Source organism: Rhyacophila brunnea, unplaced genomic scaffold (assembly GCF_057557595.1).
Source record: "Rhyacophila brunnea isolate RB1 unplaced genomic scaffold, BYU_Rbru_1.0 scaffold_20, whole genome shotgun sequence".
Lineage (NCBI taxonomy): Eukaryota > Metazoa > Arthropoda > Insecta > Trichoptera > Rhyacophilidae > Rhyacophila > Rhyacophila brunnea.
Genome location: NW_028232860.1, coordinates 33085186 through 33111653, shown reverse-complemented (window position 1 = coordinate 33111653; position 26468 = coordinate 33085186). Strand labels below are relative to the sequence as shown.

The following is a 26468-nucleotide window of genomic DNA, read 5'->3' as shown; positions in this document are numbered from 1 at the left end:
AGTGATAGTGCCACCATACCACGGCGTCATTATCAACAACATAAAAGGTCAGTGTCTCACATCCTGTTAGCCCCCCCCCCCCCCCCTAGATCCAGAATCCACCAGCATCACCCTTCAAATTACAGTCCACTGCTAAAAGTGTCACCAGTAATAATTATTACACTTGTCGTAGGTTGTTCGATTAATAATTATTAATTATTACATATTTATCAATAAATTAGAAATGAGTTTGTGGGAAAATGTGGTGTGATTTTTACACGTTTATCGATTTATTCCTGTTTTCTGATCGGAAAAAACGGTATTGAAATTTTATTTTCTCAAAATCTAGCACTTTTTCCTGCCAAATAGATTGTTTTCGTGCCTCGGTTGGCATGTTTTTGTCAACGATAGTTGGCAACACTGTACAGCGTACATCAAAGTCATCGTGTAGTTACTCGCTCCAGAGCTTCGACTAGTAGGTCTAACGCCGTAAATTAACTAATTATTATTCTGTTTCAGTGCTCGAAATGGAGAATTTTACGAACCGGAATGCTGGATAATTTTACGAAAATATTTACATAGATAAATATATAAATACTAGCTGACCCTGCAAACGTTGTTCTGCCACATAAATTATTTCTAGTGAATATTTTGGTTGTTAAATAAAAAATAACGAATGTATAGTAAGTGTGTGCGGATGGGATCTATCACAGAAAGAGGAATGGAGGAAAGGAATGAAGCGGATGTAAATGCTCGATGTACTTGTTGGCGTTGTCGGTCATTTGCTCTGCGTGTGTTAACTACGAACCGGCGCGCTTGTCTCCGTTCCAATTGTCGTTGTTGATTTTGCTTTCGCGTTAGCTCGTGCCTCTTGTGATTGAGATGCACGCAATTGCGACATGCTCACTTTGTTCGTCTGTTCTTTCTGCTCTACTATTTTGCATGTTTGTTGCTTTATTCGTTCGACGGCCCAAATGGTCCCCCTTGCGTCTTGCTGGCATTGTTCACTGTAATACACGCACACAAATAGATAAATTAAAATAAATCGTACACAATTTTGCACGCACTGCATTGTGATACGCCGAATGACATGTCAAAATAACGCAACGCTTCTCGTGAATTCTTCTCGGACGTAGCGCCATCTGTCATTTAACAACATAAATAATTTCGTTCTGTTTGAAATACGAACGACGGTTAAATTTGTTCATACAAAAATACTAAAATCGCGATTAAAAAATGGGAGGGTGGGGGTGGGAGGGTGAAAATTTGGGATTATAGGTATTTTTGATGCCAAATAAAAAAATACAAAAAAAAATTCTGGATAGGGACACCCTAATCGCCTAGCGGTATGAAATATACTTTACAACCTATTCTCATACCTAACAAATATACATAAAAAATTCATAAAAATCGGTCGAGCCGTTTCGGAGGAGTGCGACCACAAACACCATTACACGAGATTTATATATACATATATAGATGTAGTTATCCAGTTTTGTGTGTATTTGATAAAAAATAAGTGTGCAAGATTATTTTATTATACTGACTATCTAGCTCAAATGGTCAAATTAATTTTTATCGAGACAGCGATAATTTTATGAACCGGAACGGTGCTCCGGTGCGCTCCGGTCCATTTCGATCCCTGTCCTGCTTTATTAGATTTAGGCAATTTTATTTAACGTTGTCCAAATATTGGGCATCTCTAATAATATTTACCTAATCAGTAATCACTGTCTGTCTGAGTGACGTCTTCCTACCTACTGAGAACAAACAAGTATTATAATAATTGCATATTTATGATGTTGGTAGTGATTTTTTCTCAGTCTTTTGAAAAGATGTTTAGTTGTTGAATAGCTGTTGACTAAGACAACATTACATTCTGAACTTCAAATATTTTGTCTTAAAATTATTGTAGTAAATGACGTTTGATAAAATGTCATTTTATAATACTTTTATTGTTGTATGTATATTTTTAGTTTCGTTAAATGGATCATTCGCAGGTAAGTTATACTTATTAATATTGATATAATAATTGAGTAGATTAAAAGTAAAGAACATAATATGTAAGTACCTTACAAAGCCTGTTTAGAAACCGCAAGATGTATGTTCTTATATTACTGGCAAACAAACTAAATACATTACGTAACTTATTATTTTCAACTTACGTACTAAATGTTTATTTTATGGTTTCGTTAATTATTATAATCGATGGCTCAGTTCCATAGTGCTATAACTAGGAATAAGTAGTTTTGAGTACCTAATGGATGATAAAAGTTTTAACTCACCTATACTGACTTGTAGAAAGTGACAAAAACCTCGGCCCTTCGAGGATAACTAGTGTTTTTTTTTAGTTGTAATTTTGTGGAACTGTAGAGGAGTGATATACAAATATAATGGCTAACATATTAACTCAAAACTGAGCTATCGTTATGTTTAATATATTATGTACTTATTAGTTATATTGTTTTTATTTAAACCTGAATACACAAAATATTTAGAATATTTATGGAAACATCATATTATGTAGTGATAGGAGAGGCATCGATAAATCCTAGAAAAATTCAGTATTCTGTATTGAATAAAGAAACAACTGTTTACATTGTTTACAAGTAGGTACAAAAACTTCAAAAACTAATTTCGCTGACACTGATGTATGATTATCATTAAGTAATAATATTTTTTTGCAAGCTAGCAGTTACATAGTACTACATTACATTTATCATTATATATATAAAACTAATGAATTATATATGGAAACAATAATAATAATAATAAAAGATTATAAGACAACATAAATGACAAAAGGTATACTTAAAATTAAACGATATAAGTACCTACACATAATTATATACCTAACCACTAAAACAATAATAATAAAACCACTGATATAATAATAATATGTACTAGGTTTCCCCAAGTAGGTATATAAAATACATTTGCCATTCCTCAGGATACCTCAAGAGTACCTAAAACAGCGACTGCATTACCTCTTTGGATTTATATGCTTATTCGTTGTCTCAGGTACTCAGTTGAATTAAGTTAGTAATGTCATTTACCTTCATTGTTTAAAGATAAGAAATGCGATCGCCTTCGAATAATTGAGGGACTTTGTAGGTACGTAAAAACATAGTTATTATAAATGATTCGCATCAGTCATAGACGGATCGATAGCTTAAAGTCTAGACTCTAGACTAGAGCAGCGATCGTCAACGCGGCGCCCTCGGGCGCCAGTGCGAAATTGCAAAAATATTTGTTGTGCCCTCAAGATATTATAAAATTATAATACTGCCACTCCACTAACATGTTGAATTTCGTAAGAAAATGGGCAAGTTTATTTAAAATGCAAGAAAAAAACACCACATTGCTGACATGATCAGTGCAAAAAATGCATTTAAATGAAAATATGTTTTGTGTTTCTGAGATTAATATATTATGTATTTAATAGACTACTTAGTTTTAAAAAACACCACTAAAATGAAAATAATCTGTTTTATATTTTCTGTTTCTCACTGTTATGAAGTGTTACTCCTCATATTGCTATAGTTATGTGCCATGGTCTCATCACTCAGTTGGACTAGCATGTAGGTCAGGCATATCCAAATTCAAGTAGGCTGTGATCAATCATTCTCTTCATATATCAATATTAAATTTATACAAACGTATTACCTTTAGTCGAAGACACTGAAGCGTTGCAAATTAAACGACACTATTTGTCTTTTACTTCACAAAAAAATATTGAACTTTACATTCGTCGTGATAATTATAGGCATACTGCGCGACGGTAATGGTACTACGCCTCAGTTTGAAGCGCGCAGACTAACTTACATCTATTATCGCACTCATGCGAGAGGCCGTGAGTGATATAAAGTGATGACATCAGTCACTGTAAGTAATCTGGTAAAATAAATAAAAAAGGAATGGTTTAAACTTAATCTTCAATTCTTTAAATGGTACACGTTTATTACAATATTATCATGGCTTAATTTCTGTGGATCTATTTATAGTGCTCTTATTGTTTTTTTATTCTGCCAATGTGGCCAGAGAATTCCAGAATTTAATGGGTACATATTTTAGAGAGCGGTACCATCACGTTTGTTTCTTTCAAACTGATATAATATTCATCCATTATTCATAGAATACCTACTTTCAAAGAGGTTATAAAAAAATACCTAACATACGACTTTTTCAGTCAGTTATTTACATAGACACAAGATCTATAGACGTACAAGTTCATCGCCCTCAATAGCCATATGTATATTTATTAATATTTTTTAATCATCTTTAATTAATAAATAAATCAAACATCTATTCCGAACAGTAAAAATCCATTATTATTTCTAATACAGGTAGTTATACCGGAATATTTTCTACAGGTAATAAATAATAAATAAACATTTGAAAAATATGCATTTTACATTATTATGTGTTAACTTAATAATAATAATAATAATAATAATAATAATAGCAAAATATTTATTATAATATTAACGGTACATAGGACAGCCAGCCAAACAAATTAATTCAAAAAACCAGTTTTTAAACAAAATCACGTCATTGGCTTCTGCGAATGAAATCAAGAAAACTAATATTTCACAAACTTCATAATAATTATAATACTATTATTTATATTCTATTGACTCAGATGATCAGAAAATACCAACGTAAACATGCATGGTTTTACCACAATGCGATTGCCAAGTAATATTATAAGAATTACCTATTATTATCAAAAAGTAATAATTATCTCAAGAGAGAATAATCAGCCATTATTAAACCAAACAAATTTTAAATTTTTATTTTTATTAAACGAATAATTCATAATATTTAAGAATGTAACATTATTATTTTATTGAACATACATAATTTGAAAACACTTCTGAGAAATATGTACCTAACCACTATAAAAATCTTTTTGAAAAAATATGACTACCATCAAGATTCGAACATGCGCCCCCCGGGATTTGCGCTGATGTGACCACTAAGCTATTATAGTACTTGTTCTAGCTTTGAATCGTTAAAAACATTAGTTAATTTGTCGCAATGAGTTAGGATTATGGCGCCCATATCCTGAAGCGGGCCCCCATACCTATCGTTATGGTCAAACGCAGTGTTACTCTCACAAGTAGTGTTTTAATTTAAGTTATTTTACAAAATTAAGGAAATTCGGTGTATTTTTAACGATTTTTGGTATTTTTTAATACATCCATTTCAAATATAGAGTTGGTACCTACCTAGTTGAGTATTGACAAATAAAAATCAAATATTGCATCGCATAACTACATAATTTAAAATGTTAATATCCACAAACTAAAATTGAGCCGCAGGCGACTTTTTTTACTATTAGTGCAAATTTGCGATGTGTGTTTATCTCATTTATCTGGTCAACCCGCCACGCCGCCCCCCCCTAGACCGGGCCCCCAGGCTGAAACCGTGTCAGCCCCCCTTTGTGGGGTCCATGGTTAGGACACGTAGCTTCATGGTCACCGTATATGGGTATGAACCTGGTCGCAGGTTCGAATCCTGCTGGTGTATTTTTTTCAAAAGATATTTTCTAGTGATTATATATTATTTTTCTCTGAGGTGTTTTCAAAATTCTGTATGTTTAAAGTTACTGTATTGTTAATTCTGTCAAATATATAGAAAAAATATTTAAATAAAATTACTTACGACGTTTTAATATGTAATAAGTACTTCTTATTTACTGCGAAAAAAAATTTTAAAACTATAATAAACGAACTATACTAAATAAGCTATAATGGAACGTGGTTGTATTTTATACATTTATCTAATACTTTCAGACGGTGCTACGGACCGAATTCCTAATGGGCCTTCCTGCGATACTCCTTACAATCAGAAAGGTCAATGCATAGAGTTCACTGCTTGCCCCTCGTTAGTGAATGTTCGTGAAAAATTCCGCAATTCGCAGGAAGCCAAAGACTATCTTCGGATTTCCCAGTGCGGTAGCTTAGAGCTGGGACGCGAGGTAAGAAAAATGTTCTCTTTTTTATTATTTGTTTTTTTTTCGGAGTTAATTGACGAAGTTAGCACTGCGGAATATTTATTTTTACCACGTTTTTATCAGCTCGTATTCTTGTTTGTCCAAGATTTGTATTGGACGATTGAAGTTTTTAACTAACTTCCCGACTAGCTAGACATTTGAAACTTTTAGAATATATCAGAACACGATGAAAATGCATTCTTTTAATTTTAATTTTTATTTAACTTTTAGCCATCTTTAAGCAGAATTGAATTCATTTTCAGTTAATTCTGTTTTGTATGGAAAATTATTTCGGAAAAAATTCGTAAAAAGTGAAACACTATTATTGGTTACTAAGGGGGTCCTAGCAACTAAATTATTAATATATACGTGCGTTACTATGGAAATCAATATTAAATGTCAAAATGACATTTCAGTATTCTATATTTATTCAGTATTTCAAGTACAATAAAAGTTTTTATTAACACATAGAATTGTCAAGTTTATAATATATACATATGATTTTAATTATATTATATAATCATATTATGATTCAACAAAAAAATTAAAAACGTGGTATATAAAAGTTTTTTTTTATCTTGTAATTATTTATAATATCGATATAGCAGATGGAGAGGGAACCAAATGGCCTCTTTTTTGTCTCCCACTGTAGGGAAAAAATATAGACTAAGAACACTTTAAGAGCAGTATTGCTCGTGGTCTCGGAAATTCGGTGGGGATGGCTGGATCGTAATTGTTTAGATCTTTGATCGACTGGTTTGGAAAGTCTGCTGTCATAGATATGTAGATTTTTTTAGAAAGTTTCAGGACGTGGTCGTGAATGGTTTCTACGTTCAAATCTCTATTAAGTGTGGTATTGCGTACAAACCATGGGGCATCTGTGATTATTCTGAGAGATTTGTTTTGTATAGTCTGTAGCGTTTTAAAATGTTTAGTAGAATTAGCATAGCCCCAGACGGGGGCAGCATATGTTATAATGGGACGGGTTATCGCAGTATAGAGAAAAAGTTTGCTTCTAAGGGCGATTCTACCTTTCATTGAGCCTAGTCTGATGTTCGTGACTTGAGCTTAGCGCTTTTTGATTTCCAAATTTATTAAATGTTAGATGTTCGTCTAAAGTTAGGCCTAGCTATTTGACTTAGAACCATTATAATCTTGGTTACGATTTTATAGCACTGTGTGCAGTGTTATGGACTACTGCCGGGGTCCGAGGCGTGAATGTATACCTGAAATTTATACCTGTCCATAGTTCCCCAGATTACCGTTATCGTCCGTAGCCAAGATAATAATATAATGATAAGTCTAAAGCTGCGGATTGCTAAGTGGCTGATCCCCATCTTGGTACTGGTAAAAACTAATGAAATGTGTTAAGAAATACTTGACTTAAAATTAATAGCAAGCATAGCTGAATATAGGTTAACTACCTAAGCAAAAAAAAATTGACTGGGTGTAGTATAAAACACAAATTTATATTTTATAATGTTAAAAATATTATTGATTATCTAGACCAGAGGTTCACAAAGTGTGAACCGCGTGACTTTTTAATGTTTCCCGCCAGATTTATGTTAAATCTGTTTTATTTTTTATTCTTCATATCGAATATTAAAAATTACATTTATAATGAAATATCCTCTGGCAAGAATGAATGGGCAGACACTTTGATATTTGTGTAAGTATAGAGATGTACAAAGTGAGGAAGGTTCGGCGCAGGCGCAGTGACGGGTGCGCCGCTGCTGTAGTAGTTGTGTTGTTAGCTGTCAAATTTTACCAGTTCTATTGAAAAATACAACCCCAAATCAATGAGTGTGAAGCCGAAGTAAAAAATATAAGTTTACATAATATATGTATATAATAATTTTTGATTTGTTTGCCGTATGTTTTTTAAAAACAGAAAATATTTATAAAAGAAAGGACGGCCCGATAATATAGAAATCAAATATATTTCCGACGGAATATTTTTGATTTCGAGATTGTCCCTTTGAAAAAAAGGTTTGTGAACTCCTGGTCTAGACAATCCAATAATAAATCTTGAATTGTGATATAATTTTGTTTCCATTAGACGTAAAACATAATATATCGGTTGTCGATCTCCTTTTGAGATAATAAAGGCATACATTTAAGGGAATAACTTATATGATGACAAAACTGCGACTACGTAACAAAGTACAGTGGGAGCTTTCATTCTCAATTGTGTATTTAGATCGTGACTCGTAGGACACCATCATCACGCAGCTTTCTGTAGGTTCTCTGCTTATGGGCTTACGAAGAACATTCGGTAATCCAATGTTTATTTACTTACTGTTTCAGATATGTTGTCCTACAGACCTCACGTTCATGTTCGAGCCCACACCCACTGTGAACGTCCCTCAGGTAGGATCGCGGATTTCTGAAACCAGCGATCTCTTCCCAGATGTGGCCACCTGTGGTCAGAGAAGAAACAGAAATAATAAGGAAGACAGCGATGGTTTCCCTTGGGTTGCGTTATTGGAATATACGAAACGTATGATTATTTTTATTACTTTGTCACCAATATCGTGATCTTTCTGGTGTGACGTTTCTATAGTTTTATGAAGTTATTAGGTTTGGTCATTCTGCAAGTCATCGACTATTTTGTTAGAGCCAATGGGAAATCATTAACGCAAAATATTTTGTTGATATTTAAATTAAAATAAATGGTGGGAAATTTTCTTAATAATATTTTATTATTAATTAAGAATAAATAACGATGAATCTTGATTGTTAAAATGAGATTCTCAAAAAAAAATTCAGCTCAAACAAAAAAATAAGTTTCAGTAAAAATATTAGGAACGAAATCTTCTGGCTTTGTTTTTGGAGGCATTTTAGGGAAACGATCAAACCAAAGATGTTGCAGAAAGCCTTTTTTGAAATTCGTTTCTATTTAATATGAGGCCTAACCTTATGAAAGTAATGGCTTATAAGAAACATCAGTTTCCAGAATATGCACTGTGATGTTTCTTTCTTCCTTACAAAAATAGCATTTACATCTAATTAAAGTTATTGTCAATATTAGGAACGGAATCTTCTGGCTTTGTTTTTGGAGGCATTTTAGGGAAACGATCAAACCAAAGATGTTGCAGAAAGCCTTTTTTGAAATTCGTTTCTATTTAATATGAGACCTAACCTTATGAAAGTAATGGCTTAAAAGAAACACCAGTTTCCAGAATATGCACTGTGATGTTTCTTTCTTCCTTACAAAAATAGCATTTACATCTAATTAAAGTTATTGTCAATATTAGGAACGAAATCTTCTGGCTTTGTTTTTGGAGGCATTTTAGGGAAACGATCAAACCAAAGATGTTGCAGAAAGCCTTTTTTGAAATTCGTTTCTATTTAATATGAGGCCTAACCTTATGAAAGTAATGGCTTATAAGAAACATCAGTTTCCAGAATATGCACTGTGATGTTTCTTTCTTCCTTACAAAAATAGCATTTACATCTAATTAAAGTTATTGTCAATATTAGGAACGAAATCTTCTGGCTTTGTTTTTGGAGGCATTTTAGGGAAACGATCAAACCAAAGATGTTGCAGAAAGCCTTTTTTGAAATTCGTTTCTATTTAATATGAGACCTAACCTTATGAAAGTAATGGCTTAAAAGAAACACCAGTTTCCAGAATATGCACTGTGATGTTTCTTTCTTCCTTACAAAAATAGCATTTACATCTAATTAAAGTTATTGTCATCAGCGATGTTGAAAGATGTTAAACTGGAAAAAAATTCTTTTCAATAAAATATATTTCCCTCACCAAAAATCTCGAGAATCTCGAAATTTAAATGGTAGCGAAATTAAAACAAATACAATGTATATTAAATCATTTGACGTGAAGCCAAGTGAAGATTGGATAAGCGTCTAAGACCCGCAATGCCAGCAAATCATTCTAAGGTTAATAAACTCAAAAATTATCTTGAATCAATAAATTTATTTAAAAAAATATTATTTTTTAGCAAATGGAAAAGGGTTCAACTGCATGGGGGCTTTGATATCCTCGCGCTATGTCATAACAGTAGCGCACTGTACAAACGGAAGTGGAATACCAGGAACTTGGCAATTGTAAGTTAAATATATCAGTACCTACCAAGTATTAAATGATTCATATTACTATTCGGCTCATCATATTGAGTACAACTAGTTTAAGCGCGAATCAAATTGATGTGCATGTCCCCTACTGTCACGCTGTCGCGGCGACAAATTTAGTCTATGGTTTCGTCATTTTGAAGAATATTTTTAACGATCACCATCTCTGTAAATTCATTGTAGAATGATACTGATGAAGAGTGCCAACTGTAATGTATTTTGTGTATTATGTAATTTGAATAATTGTTAACTATTCATGCTAATTTCAATTAATTTTAACAGTTTCTACGTGTTCGTGCGTTAAAATTACTTGTGACATGACATCCATAGATAATATTTTGAACAGAACCCAACCTGCAGACCATAGATAATAGACAAAATTCTTATAGAAAATACATGGTGCCAACCGCTGAAAACAAAAAAACGTGATTTTGATATGACAGCCGAGAAGTGTAGGCATGTCGAAGATGATAAAAACGTTCATTGAGTCATGCAGGTTTTGATGCAGTTCAGATGATTTTCAGATGTCTGTGGGTATAGAATCTTTTGAAATTACTTTTCTATCAATACATGCATTTTACATTATAAAAATAATCGTTGCCAGTGCATAAGGTACTGGCTACTCATCCGGGGCTCCGCGTTCAATATCCGGTGAGGTCACAACTAGTGAATCCAATCCAGAGCCAAAATCTTGATCCCGGGATTTCGGGATTACGATTTGATGATCCCGGGATCCCGGGACTGGTCCCGGGATTGGTATTTTTTCAATAGTTAATATAAAATTTATATATATACAAATAACGTTGATAAAATCGGTCAAAAATAAATTTAGTAAATTTATACTATTTAAGACATTTATTGTTAATATTATGTACTTTCAATCTTGGAAATACATAGGTTTAATGGAGTAAATAATATTGTAATATGTATAAATAATAATGTGAAAGTAAAACAGTTTTATTTATTTATGAAAAGATATCATTACAAGTGCAATTAATATAAAAAAATGACAAATGCATTAAAAACATGGTGGAATCAGTTTGCTAAAAGTGCGAAGCATTGTTTTTTCCAATCTTCCTTATTTTTAATAATTTCAGTATGTGAAAAAATAAAATGAATTGGCAACACATGGGTAATAAATCGAACTTCATTAAAACTCAGTTTATTTCTAATGTATTTGTATGTTATTAAAAGTATTTTTTCTGTTTTATTTTCGTTTTTATTTTATTTTTCATAAAAATTGATAAAAAAACTCAATCCCGAAAGTTTTGGGATTATGTTTACCAATCCCGGGATTCATAGGTATCGAAAATAGTTCGGGATCCCGGGATTAGAATCCCTAGTCACAACACAATTTTATTATTATATATCTGATTTGTCAAAGCCTGGGTATTTGACGTAATCGTTTCACTTCTACCACTGCTCTACTATACTACTGTCATTGGACCCCATGGTATGTTGTAGTATTAATTGATAGTAATAATTTATATGTGATAATTTTTCAATTGGTCTTTGCGAATTTACTTTGCGTTCTGTATTTTAAATGATATAATATGTATTTTAGGAATCAAATAAAAGATTTTTTAGTGGACCGTTTCTAACTTTACGTACGGATAACTTTTTTACTCGCGGCGGCCCTGATCATATTTGCAAAGATACCCATTATAGCAAAGTTATGGGTTGATCATCACTAGGAATAATGCGATGAGAAAATTACTACAAATTAATAATATCTTAGCGCATTGATTGTTTTCGTAGTACCTCTACAGGGGGATAGGTGTCGCTAGATTTCAAAATTAGCCAAGTCCATAATAGATGAATAGGAGAAAAACAGCTTTTTGTTTTCTCAAATACACAGTCACAAGAGTGAAAGTTTATATTATTTCGAGTAAAGAATATTTAAAATAAATAAATTCCACATTTTTATAATGCAGAAATGTTAGAAAGCAGTAGTTCTTCAGCAATTCACAAAAAAAACTAAAAAATACCTAAAGGTGGACTTGGCTGATTTTGAAATGTAGCGACAGATATATTCTTGAGTATGAAATAAAATAAATTTTCGTAACTATGTTAAAATATTATTTTTTTAATTCAGGTCCGGAGTTAGATTAATTGGCGACAGGAATTTAATTACTTCAAATAGCTATGTGGACATTCCGGTCGAATCTATAACTGTTCACAGCAGTTACAATCCAGATGATAGAAGACAATATAATGATATTGCACTGATTCGGCTGACACAACCCGTCATATTTACAGGTAAAATTAATATTGTAATTATGGAACTAATTTTATTTATCAGTTATCACTTATCACCTTACCGTAAGAGAACAATCTCACTAGTAGTGTATTTATTTAGTAGGTACTTACATTTAGTACCTAAGCATATTTTCACACGATGGAAAACTATTCTTAATGTAAAATTATTATTTCTAAATATAAAAAATATACTATGAGTTAGCAATAAATTAATAGCAGACTTCACTCAACCAATAACAATATCATAATTATGATCAAACCTGATGCGAACCTGGTTTGAATGTTGTCAGTATCATGGAATAATGACAGTAACATTGGTCCAGTATAGGGAATCCAATCCCGAGCCAAAATTCTGATCCCGGGATTTCGCGATTACAATTAGACAATCCCGGGATTGGCATTTTTTCCATTGTTAATACTTTGGACGCGGAAGACGCACACGGTGCGTAATGACCAGGCGGCCGATCGATGTAATTAACGTGCATTTTAAAGGGGGCAATTAAAATCGCATTATCTATTCAGCAGCGAAAGCGTTAATATTATTTTTTTATTTTCACAAATAACATTGATAAAATCGGTCAAAAATAAATCTAGTATAATTTATACTATTTAAGACATTTGAATACGTGTATTAATTAAGGCTCTAAGTACCAAAAACAAAAAAACTGACATTTTCATAGAAAAGTGTTCTACATACTAACGCCAATAACTTCAGCTATGGTCTAAGTGCCTCAAGCAAGTCAAAATAAAGCAAAATATTTAAACCTGTTGACGTTGTAAGTCCGTTGGCCTGTTTTATTTATAATGGTGTAAATAGCACTACAGTGGTCAACTTCATTCAATATAAAATGGCTGACGATGGTGTGTTGACACTTGCGACTTCCTAATACCTAAAATTATAGAAGCTGCCGTGATTGCATCACACTGTAAAACCACATTTTTCAAAAGGTTTGCTTCATGAAATTTTACTGCAATGACTCGGTATTTTGTATCTACAGGCAATACTACTTTAGAGCCTTAATTAATACACGTATTCATTTATTGTTAATATTGTATATCTACGTTCAATCTTGGAAATACATAAGTTTAATGGAGTAAATAATATTGTAATATAAATAATAATGTGAATTTAATATGAGATTGATGTTTCTGATAGTAGAGACTGGATTAGCGAGATTTAAAATAGTAAAGCAAATAATCATGGCGTACTTATCGCCCTTCCGCTTCATAAATCTAATTAGTCAGCCAAATATGAAACTGCCGTAAAACGTATATGAGATCATGGTGGAATTACTTTGTTAAAAGCGCGAAGCGTTGTTTTTTTCCAATCTTTCTCATTTTTAATAAATCATCTGAAAAAATAAAATAAATCGGCAATTTACACATGGGTATAAATCAAACTTCATTCAAACTCAGTATATTTTTAATGTAGCTATTTTTCATTATAAGTATTTTTTCTGTTATATTTTTGCTTTTATTTTATGTTTCATAAAAATTGATTAAAAAATCAATCCCGAAATCCCGGGATTCATAGGTATCGAAAATAGCTCGGGATCCCTAGTCCAGTAACGTGTGAATAGACTGGTAAAATTCCACGCTATAAAATTTAATATAATATCCATACCATCTTTGAATCAAATATCAAGACAGTATTAGTGAGGATATTGTTACAGCGTAGTTCAGAGCTAATAGGTACTTAAATTAAAAATCTTCTCCTGAGACAATTAAAGAGATTCTCATGATTACTGAGGATTAATATGAATCCACCAAAGAAGTAACCTGGAGCGAAGCCTAAACATGTATCATCAAATATATTTGGTATTGAAGGATTTACAATATCCGGTCTTCCGGCATATGTATTTTCCAGCAGAGCAAAAATACTGACCAAAATACATTCAAATATCGCCAACTCATCACAGTATTTGCCCCGTTTACGGTAGTTTTTTACAACGGTCTCAATTCTTATATTGGTATAAATCAGGGATGGCCAATGCGTCTACCAGTCGATCGCGAAGGTATTTTTGGTCGACCGCGGACATAATAATATATTGCACTATGTATTGTTCAAACGAGTCAGAACTACGTTGCTAACGGAGTTTAACGTGAGATTTAAGGATTTATCTAATTTAGAAGATGAGGCTATATCAGCGCTCGAAATGGAAAAATTTACGAACCGGAGCGCTCGACAGTTTTCTGAAGATTTTTACATAGTAAAGTTATCAAAGTTTATGCGTTTTCTTTTCTTCATAAAAATAAGTGCGTTAGATTTTCTATTATATGGCCTATCCAGCTCAGACGGTCTAATTATTTATTCCACGAGACGGAGCGATAATTTTACTGATTTCACGAACATGAACGACGCTCCAGTGCGTTCCGGTCCATTTCGAGCCTTGGCGCTATATTTATGTCATACTCATTTAATGATAATATAAATGCGAAATAAATAGCCATAAAAAAGTGTTTTATTAGATATCGATTCTACACACCTTGCCACACTTGAAGCAGAAATATTGACACTAAAATGCGATGTAGTCCTGAATACCAGAGCATTAAGTCATGATAATTTTTGGAACATTATTTGTGAAAACAAATATCCAGATCTTTGGAAAGTTGCAGCATATTTAACTTGCTTTTTTGATTCTAAATATCTGTGCGAATCGACTTTCTCTTTAATAAATGCAATCAAAGCGAAGCATTGCTCACGATTGACGATAATTTGACTGCGTGCTAACGTCTAGCAGTAACTTCATATCACGTACAATACGTCAATATTGCTGAAAATATGCCATGCAAAGTTTCAGATGAAAATAAAAAATAAGTTATATGATTCCTAATATTTGATATACCTACAGGTAAATTGTGTAACTATGTCGAAATTACAGTTAATGTGTACTTTTTTTTTAGAAGTGAAATACATAATAATTAAATAGTCGCTAATTCGATTTTTTCATATCGTTGTTTTTTATATGTACGTATAAAATATCTGTTTTCAAAATACATAAATACATATTTGAATTATAAAAATTGGATTTTTATTGTTCTCGCATGATCAGCGCTCGAAATGGAAAAATTTACGAATCGGAGCGTTCGACAGTTTTCTGAAGATTTTTACATAGTAAAGTTGTCAAAGTTTATGTGTTTTTTTCATAAAAATAAGTGTGTGAGATTTTCTATTATGTGGCCAATCCAGTTCAGACGGTCAAGTTATTTATTCCACGAGACGGAGCGATAATTTTACCGATTTCACGAACAGGAACGGCGCTCCGGTGCATTCCGGTCCATTTCGAGCCCTGCGCATGATAATATAATTACAAGCGATGTCAGTCGATCGCCATAAATAATTTTATTTAAAAGTCGATCCTAGAAAAAAAAGTGTGGCCACCCCTGGTAAAAATGATTTATTAATAACACACAAATCTCTATGATTGATTTATTTTCAATTAAAACTATTAATAGCTACGAAACCGCCCAATAGAGCTTTGGCGCCAAATTTTGTTTACTGCCTGGTATGAAGGTGGCTGTGGGTCGCGTAGCGCGTGGGCCGCGTCTTAGTGTGATGACCACAGAACAGATAATAAATAGAATACCGATAGGCAATATTCAATACGCCGCATGGTGAAGCAGGCTTTTGTATGTGTGAGTGTCCTACGAAAATGAAGCACGTATTATGCACGTGCAATAGTGTGTGTAGGGATTCCAATCCCGGGATCCCGAATTCCGGGATCCCGGGATCCCGAGCTATTTTCGATACCTATGAATCCCGGGATTGATAAACATAATCCCGGGACTTCGGGATTGATTTTTTTATCAATTTTTATGGAAAATAAAATAAAACCGAAAATAAAACGGAAAAAAAACTTTAAATAAAAAATAGCTACATTATAAATAAAATGAGTTTGAATGCAATTTGATTTATACCCATGTGTAGGTTGCCGATTCATTTTATTTTTTCACATGAATTATTAAAAATAAGAAAGATTGGAAAAAAACAATGCTTCGCACTTTTAACAAAGTAATTCTACCATGATATCATACGTTTTACGGCAGTTTCATATTTGGCTGACTAATTAGATTTATGATGCGGAAAGGCCATACGTACGCCATGATTATTTGCTTTACTATTTTAAATCTCGCTAATCCATTCATTATGTCTTTACTATCAGAAACAGCAATCTCATATTCAATTCACATTATTATTTATATTACAATATTATTTACTCCATTAAACTTCTGTATTTCCAAGATTGAACGTATACAATATTAACAATAAATGTCTTCAATAGTATAAATTATACTAGATTTATTTTTGACCGATTTTATCAATGTTATTTGTAAATATAAAATTTTTATATTAACAATGGAAAAAAATGTCAATCCCGGGACCAGTCCCGGGATCCCGGGATTGTCAAATTGTAATACCGAAATCCCGGGATCAGAATTTTGGCTCGGGATTGGATTCCCTAAGTGTGTGTAATACACCAACATTAAATGAGCGTAAATGCATAAACCGAGAGCAGTTTTTAGTATTCGACGTAAAACGTATTCTTAACACGTGTGTAAGTTTAACCCGGATTCTTCCTTACTCGAGTCGGTTACCTGCTATCGCCTTACCCGTTGTGTATTTCAGTTCCCATTATTTCTGAGTTCCCTGGTGATGACATTAGTTTGAATAATGTATGGCGAAATGTTTCGGAACACCATTGGCATCCATAAATCCCTACCAGATTTATGGAATCAGATGAAGTAATATGACTTAATTCTATTTTGGAATCACCACTCACGATGTAAAAGATAGTTTAATATATATATATATAACACATCATGTCAAAAAGTGGTGTTATTGACTAAAACGGGTCTACATAGAATTGCTCACGTTATTGGAAAGTTTTATTATATTAGGCTGTTAAGATCCGCCATAAATAGTGTACATTAAACTTTGTCATACGTATTATTTGTTTTCATTGAAATAAGACTACAATTTACAGACGGTTTTGGTTAGTTTTTAAAATTCAATTAAACCCTGTGAAACCAAGCGATAATAAATAATAGTCAAAAAATACTCGTCTATCTATCTATAGAATATCTAAAATTATGCAATTAATCATACATAATTTTGGATATTTTATAGATAGAATAATATTTTTTATGATATAGTTTGGTTTAGGCAGGATTATGAAGGCGTCCCCCGAAAAAGGGTCTATATAATACATCATGTCAAAAAGTGATTTTATTGACTAAAACGGTTCTATATAGCATTGCTGACGATATTGGAAAGTTTTATTATTTTAACTGCCACAGTTTTTGAGATATTGGCAATACTAAAATGCTTACCATAGAAGAGGAGTCTATATGATTTATTTTACTATCAAAAATAAAAAATTTTCAATGATAAAGAGTGCACGAACATAATTATTATCACAGATATACTCCAAAAGTCCGCATGATCGAATGAAACGTTTTTTTCCTCTCCTGAACAATTTTGTTTTTCATACAGACCCCTTTTCGGGGGACGCCTTCAATTCAAGAATGTAAATTTAACCTCCCCTAACTTAATCTAACCTAACAAATAATCCAGTATATCGGCTACTTAAAAAAAATATTTGCTGCTGGCTTCCTTTAAAGTGTAAACCGACAAGAACCGTATTTAGAAATGAACTTTATATCAGTACTATACAGTGACGTCCCGTGGGGGTAGGCAGATTGAGCGTCGCTTGGAGGCGGCAGTTACTCGAAGGGCGGCAAATCGAGGTGAATCATTCGGTATACATAGAAATAGCTACATAAACTTATATACTATTAAAGTATATTTTGTTAGTAATGCACCCATTCAACACATTTCTTAGATATTGGAAAGATGAAATAAAGATTAAAAAAACTGTATAAAAAATGGAGCGGAATTTCGGCGCTGCTTAGGGGCGCCATTTTGTCTAGGGACATCACTGGTACTATACGATCCAAAAAGCTTGGACGGTCTTTAATATACGATCATTTATTTCCGACACAACATTTCACGGTAAAGTGTGATACGGCTAACTGCATACGTACAAGTTTCCGGATACGAGTTTTATCACCCTTACATTCAATACAGTAATATGGATGTTCCACCTGGGCGATTAACTGTAAGGTTATCTAATTGTATATTACATTTTGAAAACATCTTTCTTTTTTAGCTTCTATATCTCCAATTTGTCTACCAATCTTCGAGCAAGGTGCCCTGACAGCAAATTTAACCGGACGAGATTTGACCATTGCAGGATCGATCCTAAATAGAAACAGTAAGTGATTTTAGTTACCACATTTCGCATTGCAGGATCATTACATATTGTATTAAATAGAGGTGATTCAAATCTAATCTGATCTCTGAAAAGCTAACAAAATTGCTACTAGTGTTCCGTTCGCATAGACAAATTCGATGTATTAATAATTAGAACCAAAATATGGAAGTTACCCGTTTTTCCACGGTCCTATTTGAACTTCCGATTGCGTATTCTAATGCTTTAACCTTCAAATTAATTTTTCCATCCCCACAATGAGCAAGCGGAGTATATACTTTATACATCTGAAGACTGTTACATCGGACTGTCATCTTGAATAATAGATTTCAGACGTTCGAATCGGATCATGGGCAAATGGCTCCACAGTAACAAAGAAAAATATGTCATAAATCAAAGAATCAATATTTTAAGCTTGTGTATGTATTGTATTATATTATTACTGTTTGCCTGGTGGGACCCACTTGACATTAATAATTAACAATTTGCGTTTTTTTATTGTGTTAACTGTCAATACAATATGTTGGAACTGCATTCTATTATTGATTAAATTTAATAAGAAGCAAAAAAAAAAAATTGTACTTATTCCACTTTTTTATTTGATAAATTTGGACCGGTTTCGTCCATCTCAAAGGGACATTTTTAACTCAATAATAAAACAGGTATTTACCTAAACAAAATCATAAAGGTGACACAAATAATAGTAGGTACTTTGTCACTAACAATTAAATTACAATTAATGAGATTGGATATTATTTCTTACTAGGTACATCATTAAGGACACTAAATAAATATTCTAAAATTAAACATAACCCAAAACGAAAAATGAAACAAAAAGCATTTACAATAACATTTCAATATTATACACTAATATTTATGATAAGTCATTATATAATAAAATATTTTTTTTAAATTAACAATTCATTTAAGGGATACATGCTCAGCGTAGGTCAAAATGGACCTTTTGTTCTATTTTCAAAGCATGATCCAGTTTGAACATGTACCTAACCGATTTTTTTTAAACGGTACATGTTCAAACACGCGCGTTATCATGATCTTACTCCCTACTTCAGTTTTATTTTGTCAATTTATGGCTACGGCCGTATATTGTAGCTTAACCACTGGGGAATGCCAAAAGAAATGGCGTATTTCAAAAAAACACTAACTTATTCTTAGGTCAATAATTATTATACAGTAATCATTATTCGTAGGATGTTTATCACATTTGAATGGTCAAAGACATAGCTTATAATCAGTGTCTTTAGAATTATCTTCAAATGTGTTAATCTTGCCCATTTTTTGAATAATAAAATGCCTAATTCTTGTCAAATTTGTGATCACAGAGATTATCAATATAATTTTTTATCGTAAATATTTCACTATAATAATGTCAATATAAATTCGTGGGTCGGGATGTGAAGTCAGATAAGTCACAAATTGTCATTTTGAGATATAGCAAAAACAAACTTCAAAAAATTCCCCACATTCCCCTAATTATAGTTATGTTTTTTTATGAGTAACAAATCAAAGTACATGTAATTGGCTTTCAATTATATGTCCTAGAAGTATTCTAACTATTTTGTTTCATTAAAATTTAATTGGTTTAAAAAAAAGGGAATTCACTTATCTGGATTTGCACAAAAAATGATTGACTTACCTTACTACGCACAAAGTAATATTATTATTTTTTCATGTAAATCCGACTAATATTAGCAATAAAACTCACATTTTATACATAAATCTTATTGGTTTATTGAACAAAATATTATATAAATTTAAAATTAGAATTTTTATAACTTATTTTTACTTTAATGTTATTTAAGTAGTGAAAAGGCACACACACCTGAATATTATAAAGGTTCATCGTTATCATTAAACTTCAGTACAGATTTCTTCAATTGTATCAGGTTAAATATCCCTGACTGTCTCAGATGTCTCAAGTGACTCATAAAATTCTCTATAATAAGGTGAAATGTATGGAAGTAAGTCTATCAAATCTTTCGTCTTGTCTCGTCTTATATATGAAATTTGTTAAAATGCAGTCGTCTCGTCGAGAGTTCTTTTAAATTTCACTATTCCCGGTTCGTGTTTGTTGAATTAAAGCCACTTAACATCTCTCCAAACAAACTTATTCCCATATGTGTCTATACGATACGAGTAGTTAAAACAATCTGCACGAGTTATTTCAGTGACTTGACAAGGATTTTTCTTTGCAGTCTCGCATATTGATTTGGCCCAATCATGAGGATGTTCGATCGTTCCACCAAATGTCTTTTTTTTCTTCTCAATTATGCGATGGTCACTATCGCACTCCATATGTGTGTGGCCAGGGACTAAAATTTTTTAATCAATTTTGTTTCAAGTCTCAGAATGTTTCGATGCTATCATGCACATTACAGCTACGTGGCTATTTTTGTTTTGACCCGCACATCTATCGGAATACATGATCACATGCTTAATATTATCATGTATCCCCTTGGTTAAGTATTTGAACAGGCATGCAGCGATATCGTTAGCTTCTCTATTAGCAAGAGCTCATGACATACAAAGCAATATCCCTGGTTATTATCACAATCATGCACTGTCAAAATGTCGTTTGTAAAAAGCCAGGGAACTTTCAACAACTGGTGTGGGCATACATTGCTGCATGTCAAATGTTACAATTTGGCAAGAGGAATCTTGCAAGTACTCTTTATCACAACTCTTAGCTGAATATGCAAAGTCAGCTTCGTCATGATATGATGCTCTTTCAATTCCTCACGATTTTTATTTTTTTCTTTATCATCGGTGGAATTCTTAATTTGTATATATGTACATAAGTTTATCGCATTTTTGGCAAGTATCCTTATTTAGCCGTTTGAATGTTAAGTTCATGCCATGGAATATTTCTGCGTATAAACGAATATTGATGGGATTACAGCTAATACTCTTCAAATATTGAGAATACATCACAATTATTGTCAAATGTGGCGGTAAGTATTTTCTGACAGTCACATATGTATCTTTGCTATTTGCCTATCTTGTTCGCTATCTTTGTTTTTAGGGATATTTTTCCTCTTGCATCTTCTTGAATGAGTATACCGGAAGCAGTCGCACGTTTTTTTTTCAAAACATGTTCAAAAAAATTGTGACTTTCACTTAATGTTTTTAATGTACAACCTTTACAAATTGGTTGCCGTAACAGTACAACAGTCAAGTAATATTGAACTGTTACTTGGCGAAAATGATGTTTTCCTGGTTTGCTTTGTCTGATACGACTTTTTTCCATATTCATAACTTTCATTAAAGGTACCTACATTGTAACTTTTGCCAGTAATTCGTGCAACTTCTTTATCATTTCTGGAGGCTTTTGTATCATTCTTTAAGGTGACGCATCAGTGAAACGCCAAATAATGTTCAACTGTACGCGCGACAAAAATTTGTACTTGCTTCGCATTCATTGAGAGAACGTGGAGTCGGACGCACGTCACTTTGCTGCGTGATGGCGACGGGCCAATTAATTCTAAAATCGTGTAAAGATGACTAAAAACTTTACCCATTTACTTTAAAAAGCAAACATGTCAATGAATATATTATTATTGATACTAATAGAATAATAAACAGAACATAAAATGGACGTATGTTGGATTTATATGAGAAATAATATTTCGTTTGACAGGCGTCATTTTCACCCGCGACCCGCAATCCGCACATCGCCTAGCAACGATCTTTTTAGACCGTGCCTCAACTAATGCATGGCCTTAAGTTACGTTTTTGGTGATTATTTCTTCTGAATCGAGAACGAGGGTCATAGCTTAAAACAACGTTGTGATGTGTAATCGTGGAAACATTATTTAAGCATGAAGGGTGTGGTTCTTCAATGTTGGTAAATTAAACTAATAATTCTTGAATATTAAAATCAGGATGTTTTATGCTACCATATGAATCGTCAACATACAAGTTATTGGAGTATGTGGTTGATCCTGGAAGCAAGATTATTTGTTTGGATATTGTTTACGTGTTTTTAGAGTTAAATAAATGAAATTCGATAAATTTGGTATATTTTTTATAATATACTAATAATACATATACTTATTTATATAAGTCATAATTTATTAAAATATGACTATTTTACTAACGTTCTGTTGTTATTTTTTTTTCAAAATTTCTCAAAATATCTTAAAAAAATCGTTAGATTCACCAAGATCAACATGGAGTAGGTATGACGTTTGAAGATAAGCCAACCATGAGTAGTAAGGTAAGTCACACAAAACGTTGACTTATCTGACTACTCATGTGACTTAACTGTGTACACACCCCGTAAAATAAAAAATATGTTTTGACTGAAAATGCATCTCGCTAATGGTGAGACGTACGACTTATCTGACTACACAGAACGAAAGATTATTTTTTTTTAGTATAGTGGCATTCATATCTCATTTTTGCTGTTTTGTGACTTACCTGACTACACATCCCGACCCACGAATTATACTGATGGTTTTATGCGTTCAAAAATTAATAAATGTAAAAAATCTTAACACCACTGCACATTTATGTACTTAAATATGACTATTCTAAAACATTTGAGCGAGAGGTTTAAAAAATGCTATTTTATGTAATAAAAATACTTTTTGCAGTCATCAAATGTTTAAAATAAAAAAACAGGATAATAAGGCTTCAAAATTATATAAATAGATTATCTACAACGTTTAAGGTATGTCCAGGATCATGCTTTGCAAATAGAAAAAATGCTTAATTTTGACCCACGCTGAGCACGTCCGCCCTTAAGTACATATGAAATTTACAAAAAAAATAAACAATTTTACGACCCTGAACGGCGCTCCGGTGTGCTCGCGAGTCCTGCATGGGAACAAGTGTACCTATCAGTACAAATGGAGGTCACTTGTATTTTTCCTATGCCTTTACCTACCCTTTACATAATATATAAAGGGTAGGTTATATAATATAATATATTATATTGTTTATTATTACAGAACCTAACCAGAAACTCCAGAAAAGTAAGACAGTCCGAACTGTCTCACAATTCAACTGCACTGGAATATATCAACAGGCCGGTTTCGAATTGAGTATCGGACAGATGTGTGCTGGACGAAACACCGAAGCGGGTACCTGCCGGGGGGCATCTGGTTCTCCCTTGATGATGCAACAAACAGTAAATGGACGAAGCAATTGGTACATCATTGGCATGGACAGCTTTGGACCTTCGAATTGTGGACTGGCTGACTGGCCTGAGGTGTACACAAAGATTGGGCCCTATAGCGATTGGATTACGAGTAATGTCCTACAGTAATGTTTGCTTTAAAACGTTCTATCTCAGAACTTGGTTTATTGGTGGATCAACATGAAGATCCGTGAATTTGTAACTTAAACTGTGTAGTATTGTAACGAGAAATATTGATTAAAATAATTAAAATTTGATAATAATTACTGGAGATTTTTTTAATTATAAGAAGGTTTAAAAAAGGCTCCACGCCCTTTAGAATGGCCAGCTGCTGCTTACATATTACAACATATTGCAATGTCTTAACGTTGAACATCATCTCAGTGGTTTTAACTGCAGTCCGTTTAGTTGAATTGAATGAACGTCAGTGCATAAACCGAGTGCAGTTGTCAGAACGAAGGACAAGCTTAGAATAATGACATATTCTTGACAGGTGTTTAAATTTATCTCATATTCTACCACACTCGAGATCGGTTGCCTGTTACTCCACACCCATTAGGTATTTCAGTTCCCATTAATTCTGTTTTCATTGAAATAAAGCAATTGATGAGATGTTCGACTTCAAGATAATGCGATGTGTCGCACCTTCTAACCATATCAATGGACAGACGCCCTTATCGTTAAGCAAGACAAAAAATAAATAGTCTCTATCTTATTAAATTTTGACTCGTAGTAGAAGATTACCTACATACTATATTATCTTTAATGTTTACTTGTATCTTAATTATTTATTTTATGCTATTTAATTCAATAGCAACGTTACACAATAAAAAATGTGTTAATTTTGATTTTTTTGGTTTATCTGGAGAATATAAACATAATTAATATATATTATCGTCCTTGAGATCATTGATTAATTATTCTAACTCAACTTATTTAAGGCGATACTTCAGTGAAACGGAAACTAATTTTCAAATATAGCGAAATTTTGGACTCGCTGGCAGTCTGAGAGAGAACGTCTAGGTGTCAATACGTCATTTTGTTTCGTGTTGGCGACGGGGGTATTAATTCTTAAATCGTGTAAATATGAATAAAAACGTTACCCATTTACTTTAAAAAGAAAACATGTCAATGAATATATTATTATTGTTACTAATAGAACATTACGTTAAAGTGCCCACCACCACCCGTCATATATGCACAACCGTGGATATGCACGGCCGCTTTCTATGACGCTTTAAACGTGTCTGAAAGAAGTGATTTTAAGTGCTCATTCCATCCCGAGACGGAGCCGCACGGGACTGATGCTGCAACCATGCACCGTAGTGCTTAAAGAAGAAAATTAAGAAAGAAAATGTATGTTTTTTGGACTGGCTCTGCTGTCCGCTGACGTTAAGTGCTTTGTGTACCCGCATACTGAGTGTCACGAATTGAAATGGATGAGTCTACAGAAGAGTCGGGACTATCCCGCTCCCCAAACGACGCTGCAAATTTTTCAAATGCCGCAAAGTTGGCCTCGGTTGCAACCAGATCTCCATGACTAATTGGGCCCGTGTGAGGACGGACCCTGGCAAACAGCTCCGCTCGTTCGAATTCCATAAGCGGGCAATCCTAGAGGATGTGTTCAACATCTTGGTGGTCATGCCCGCAGGTACAACCCGGCCCATCTACTATCAAGCCAAACTCGTGGAGTCTGGCGGCGAAGTTGCAGGCGCGAAAATTGGTTGCCTTGCTTTCTGATAACTGTGGTCTCGCAAGACGCCCACGGGGTAAAAGTTCTTCAGGGGATGGTGTTGTATTTACGTATTTCATATGGTTATTTTTTTAATAAAAAAAAGCAAACACAGGGCGTAAAATTGTACATCTCCGCGTATAATTATTATTTTTAACACAAAAACACAGGGATATTAATAAAGAACCGTCAATAAATTAACAACGCTAAATATATTGTGAATGTAATGTACCATTATTATTATGAATTATTACTAGGGTTCAAGGCATTTAAGCCAACGAAAAATACAAGATTAAGTGTGTTTTCATAATAACTATAATCGTCTATTCACGATTATACTTGGATAGTATTTATATGTTATTTATTTACTATTATTAATTATACGTTATATTTTCAAAGCTAGATTAAACAACCACTCTTCGTCTTCTGACTGAGTGTACTCATCTCCCTCCCATCAAGATGACTTCATAAAGGATATTGTTTTATCTGTTTTAACCATTAACTGCGAAACGTATCACAGAGAACTCCATCAAGCTATTCTTGCACTGAACTACGCATCGGTTTAAAGCGACATGATTCACATCTTCTTTTCATCAGTTGAATGCAGAACTATTCTAACTCACATTTGAAATATTTTGCAGGTTTGCAGAAGAGTTTTTTGAAACAGCCTACTTCTGTTATTTATTATTTATATGGACAAGTGTATGCACCATTTTTTCATCAATAATCTTACTAAAATATGATGCATCCATTTATCCATAAAGATAATAAATAATTTCAGTAAGTTGTTTCAAAAAACTCTCTCCTCAAAAATTTCAAATGTAAGTTAGAATAGTTCTGCATTCAGCTGACGTTTTGTTCTCGCTCATGCGATAGTGAGAGATACAATACGAATTAATTAATTTAGTGAGGTTACGCTGGCTTACTCATGTCAATTTTAAAACGACTTTTACAAAACTGTTTAATAATAAA

General features: G+C 32.9%; 1 protein-coding gene across 1 annotated transcript; it reads left to right on the top strand.

Moving 5' to 3' along the window:
• The first annotated feature begins 1820 nt into the window (after window positions 1–1820).
• On the top strand, window positions 1821–24030 carry LOC147071558 (serine protease ea-like). The gene is made up of 7 exons (XM_085948311.1): window positions 1821–1979; window positions 5778–5962; window positions 8285–8477; window positions 9943–10048; window positions 12168–12331; window positions 18502–18606; window positions 23577–24030. Exons 1-7 carry the CDS (start codon window positions 1898–1900, stop codon window positions 23891–23893), a joined length of 1152 nt encoding a protein of 383 aa, XP_085804437.1. The 5' UTR covers window positions 1821–1897; the 3' UTR covers window positions 23894–24030.
• Window positions 24031–26468: the final 2438 nt, after the last annotated feature.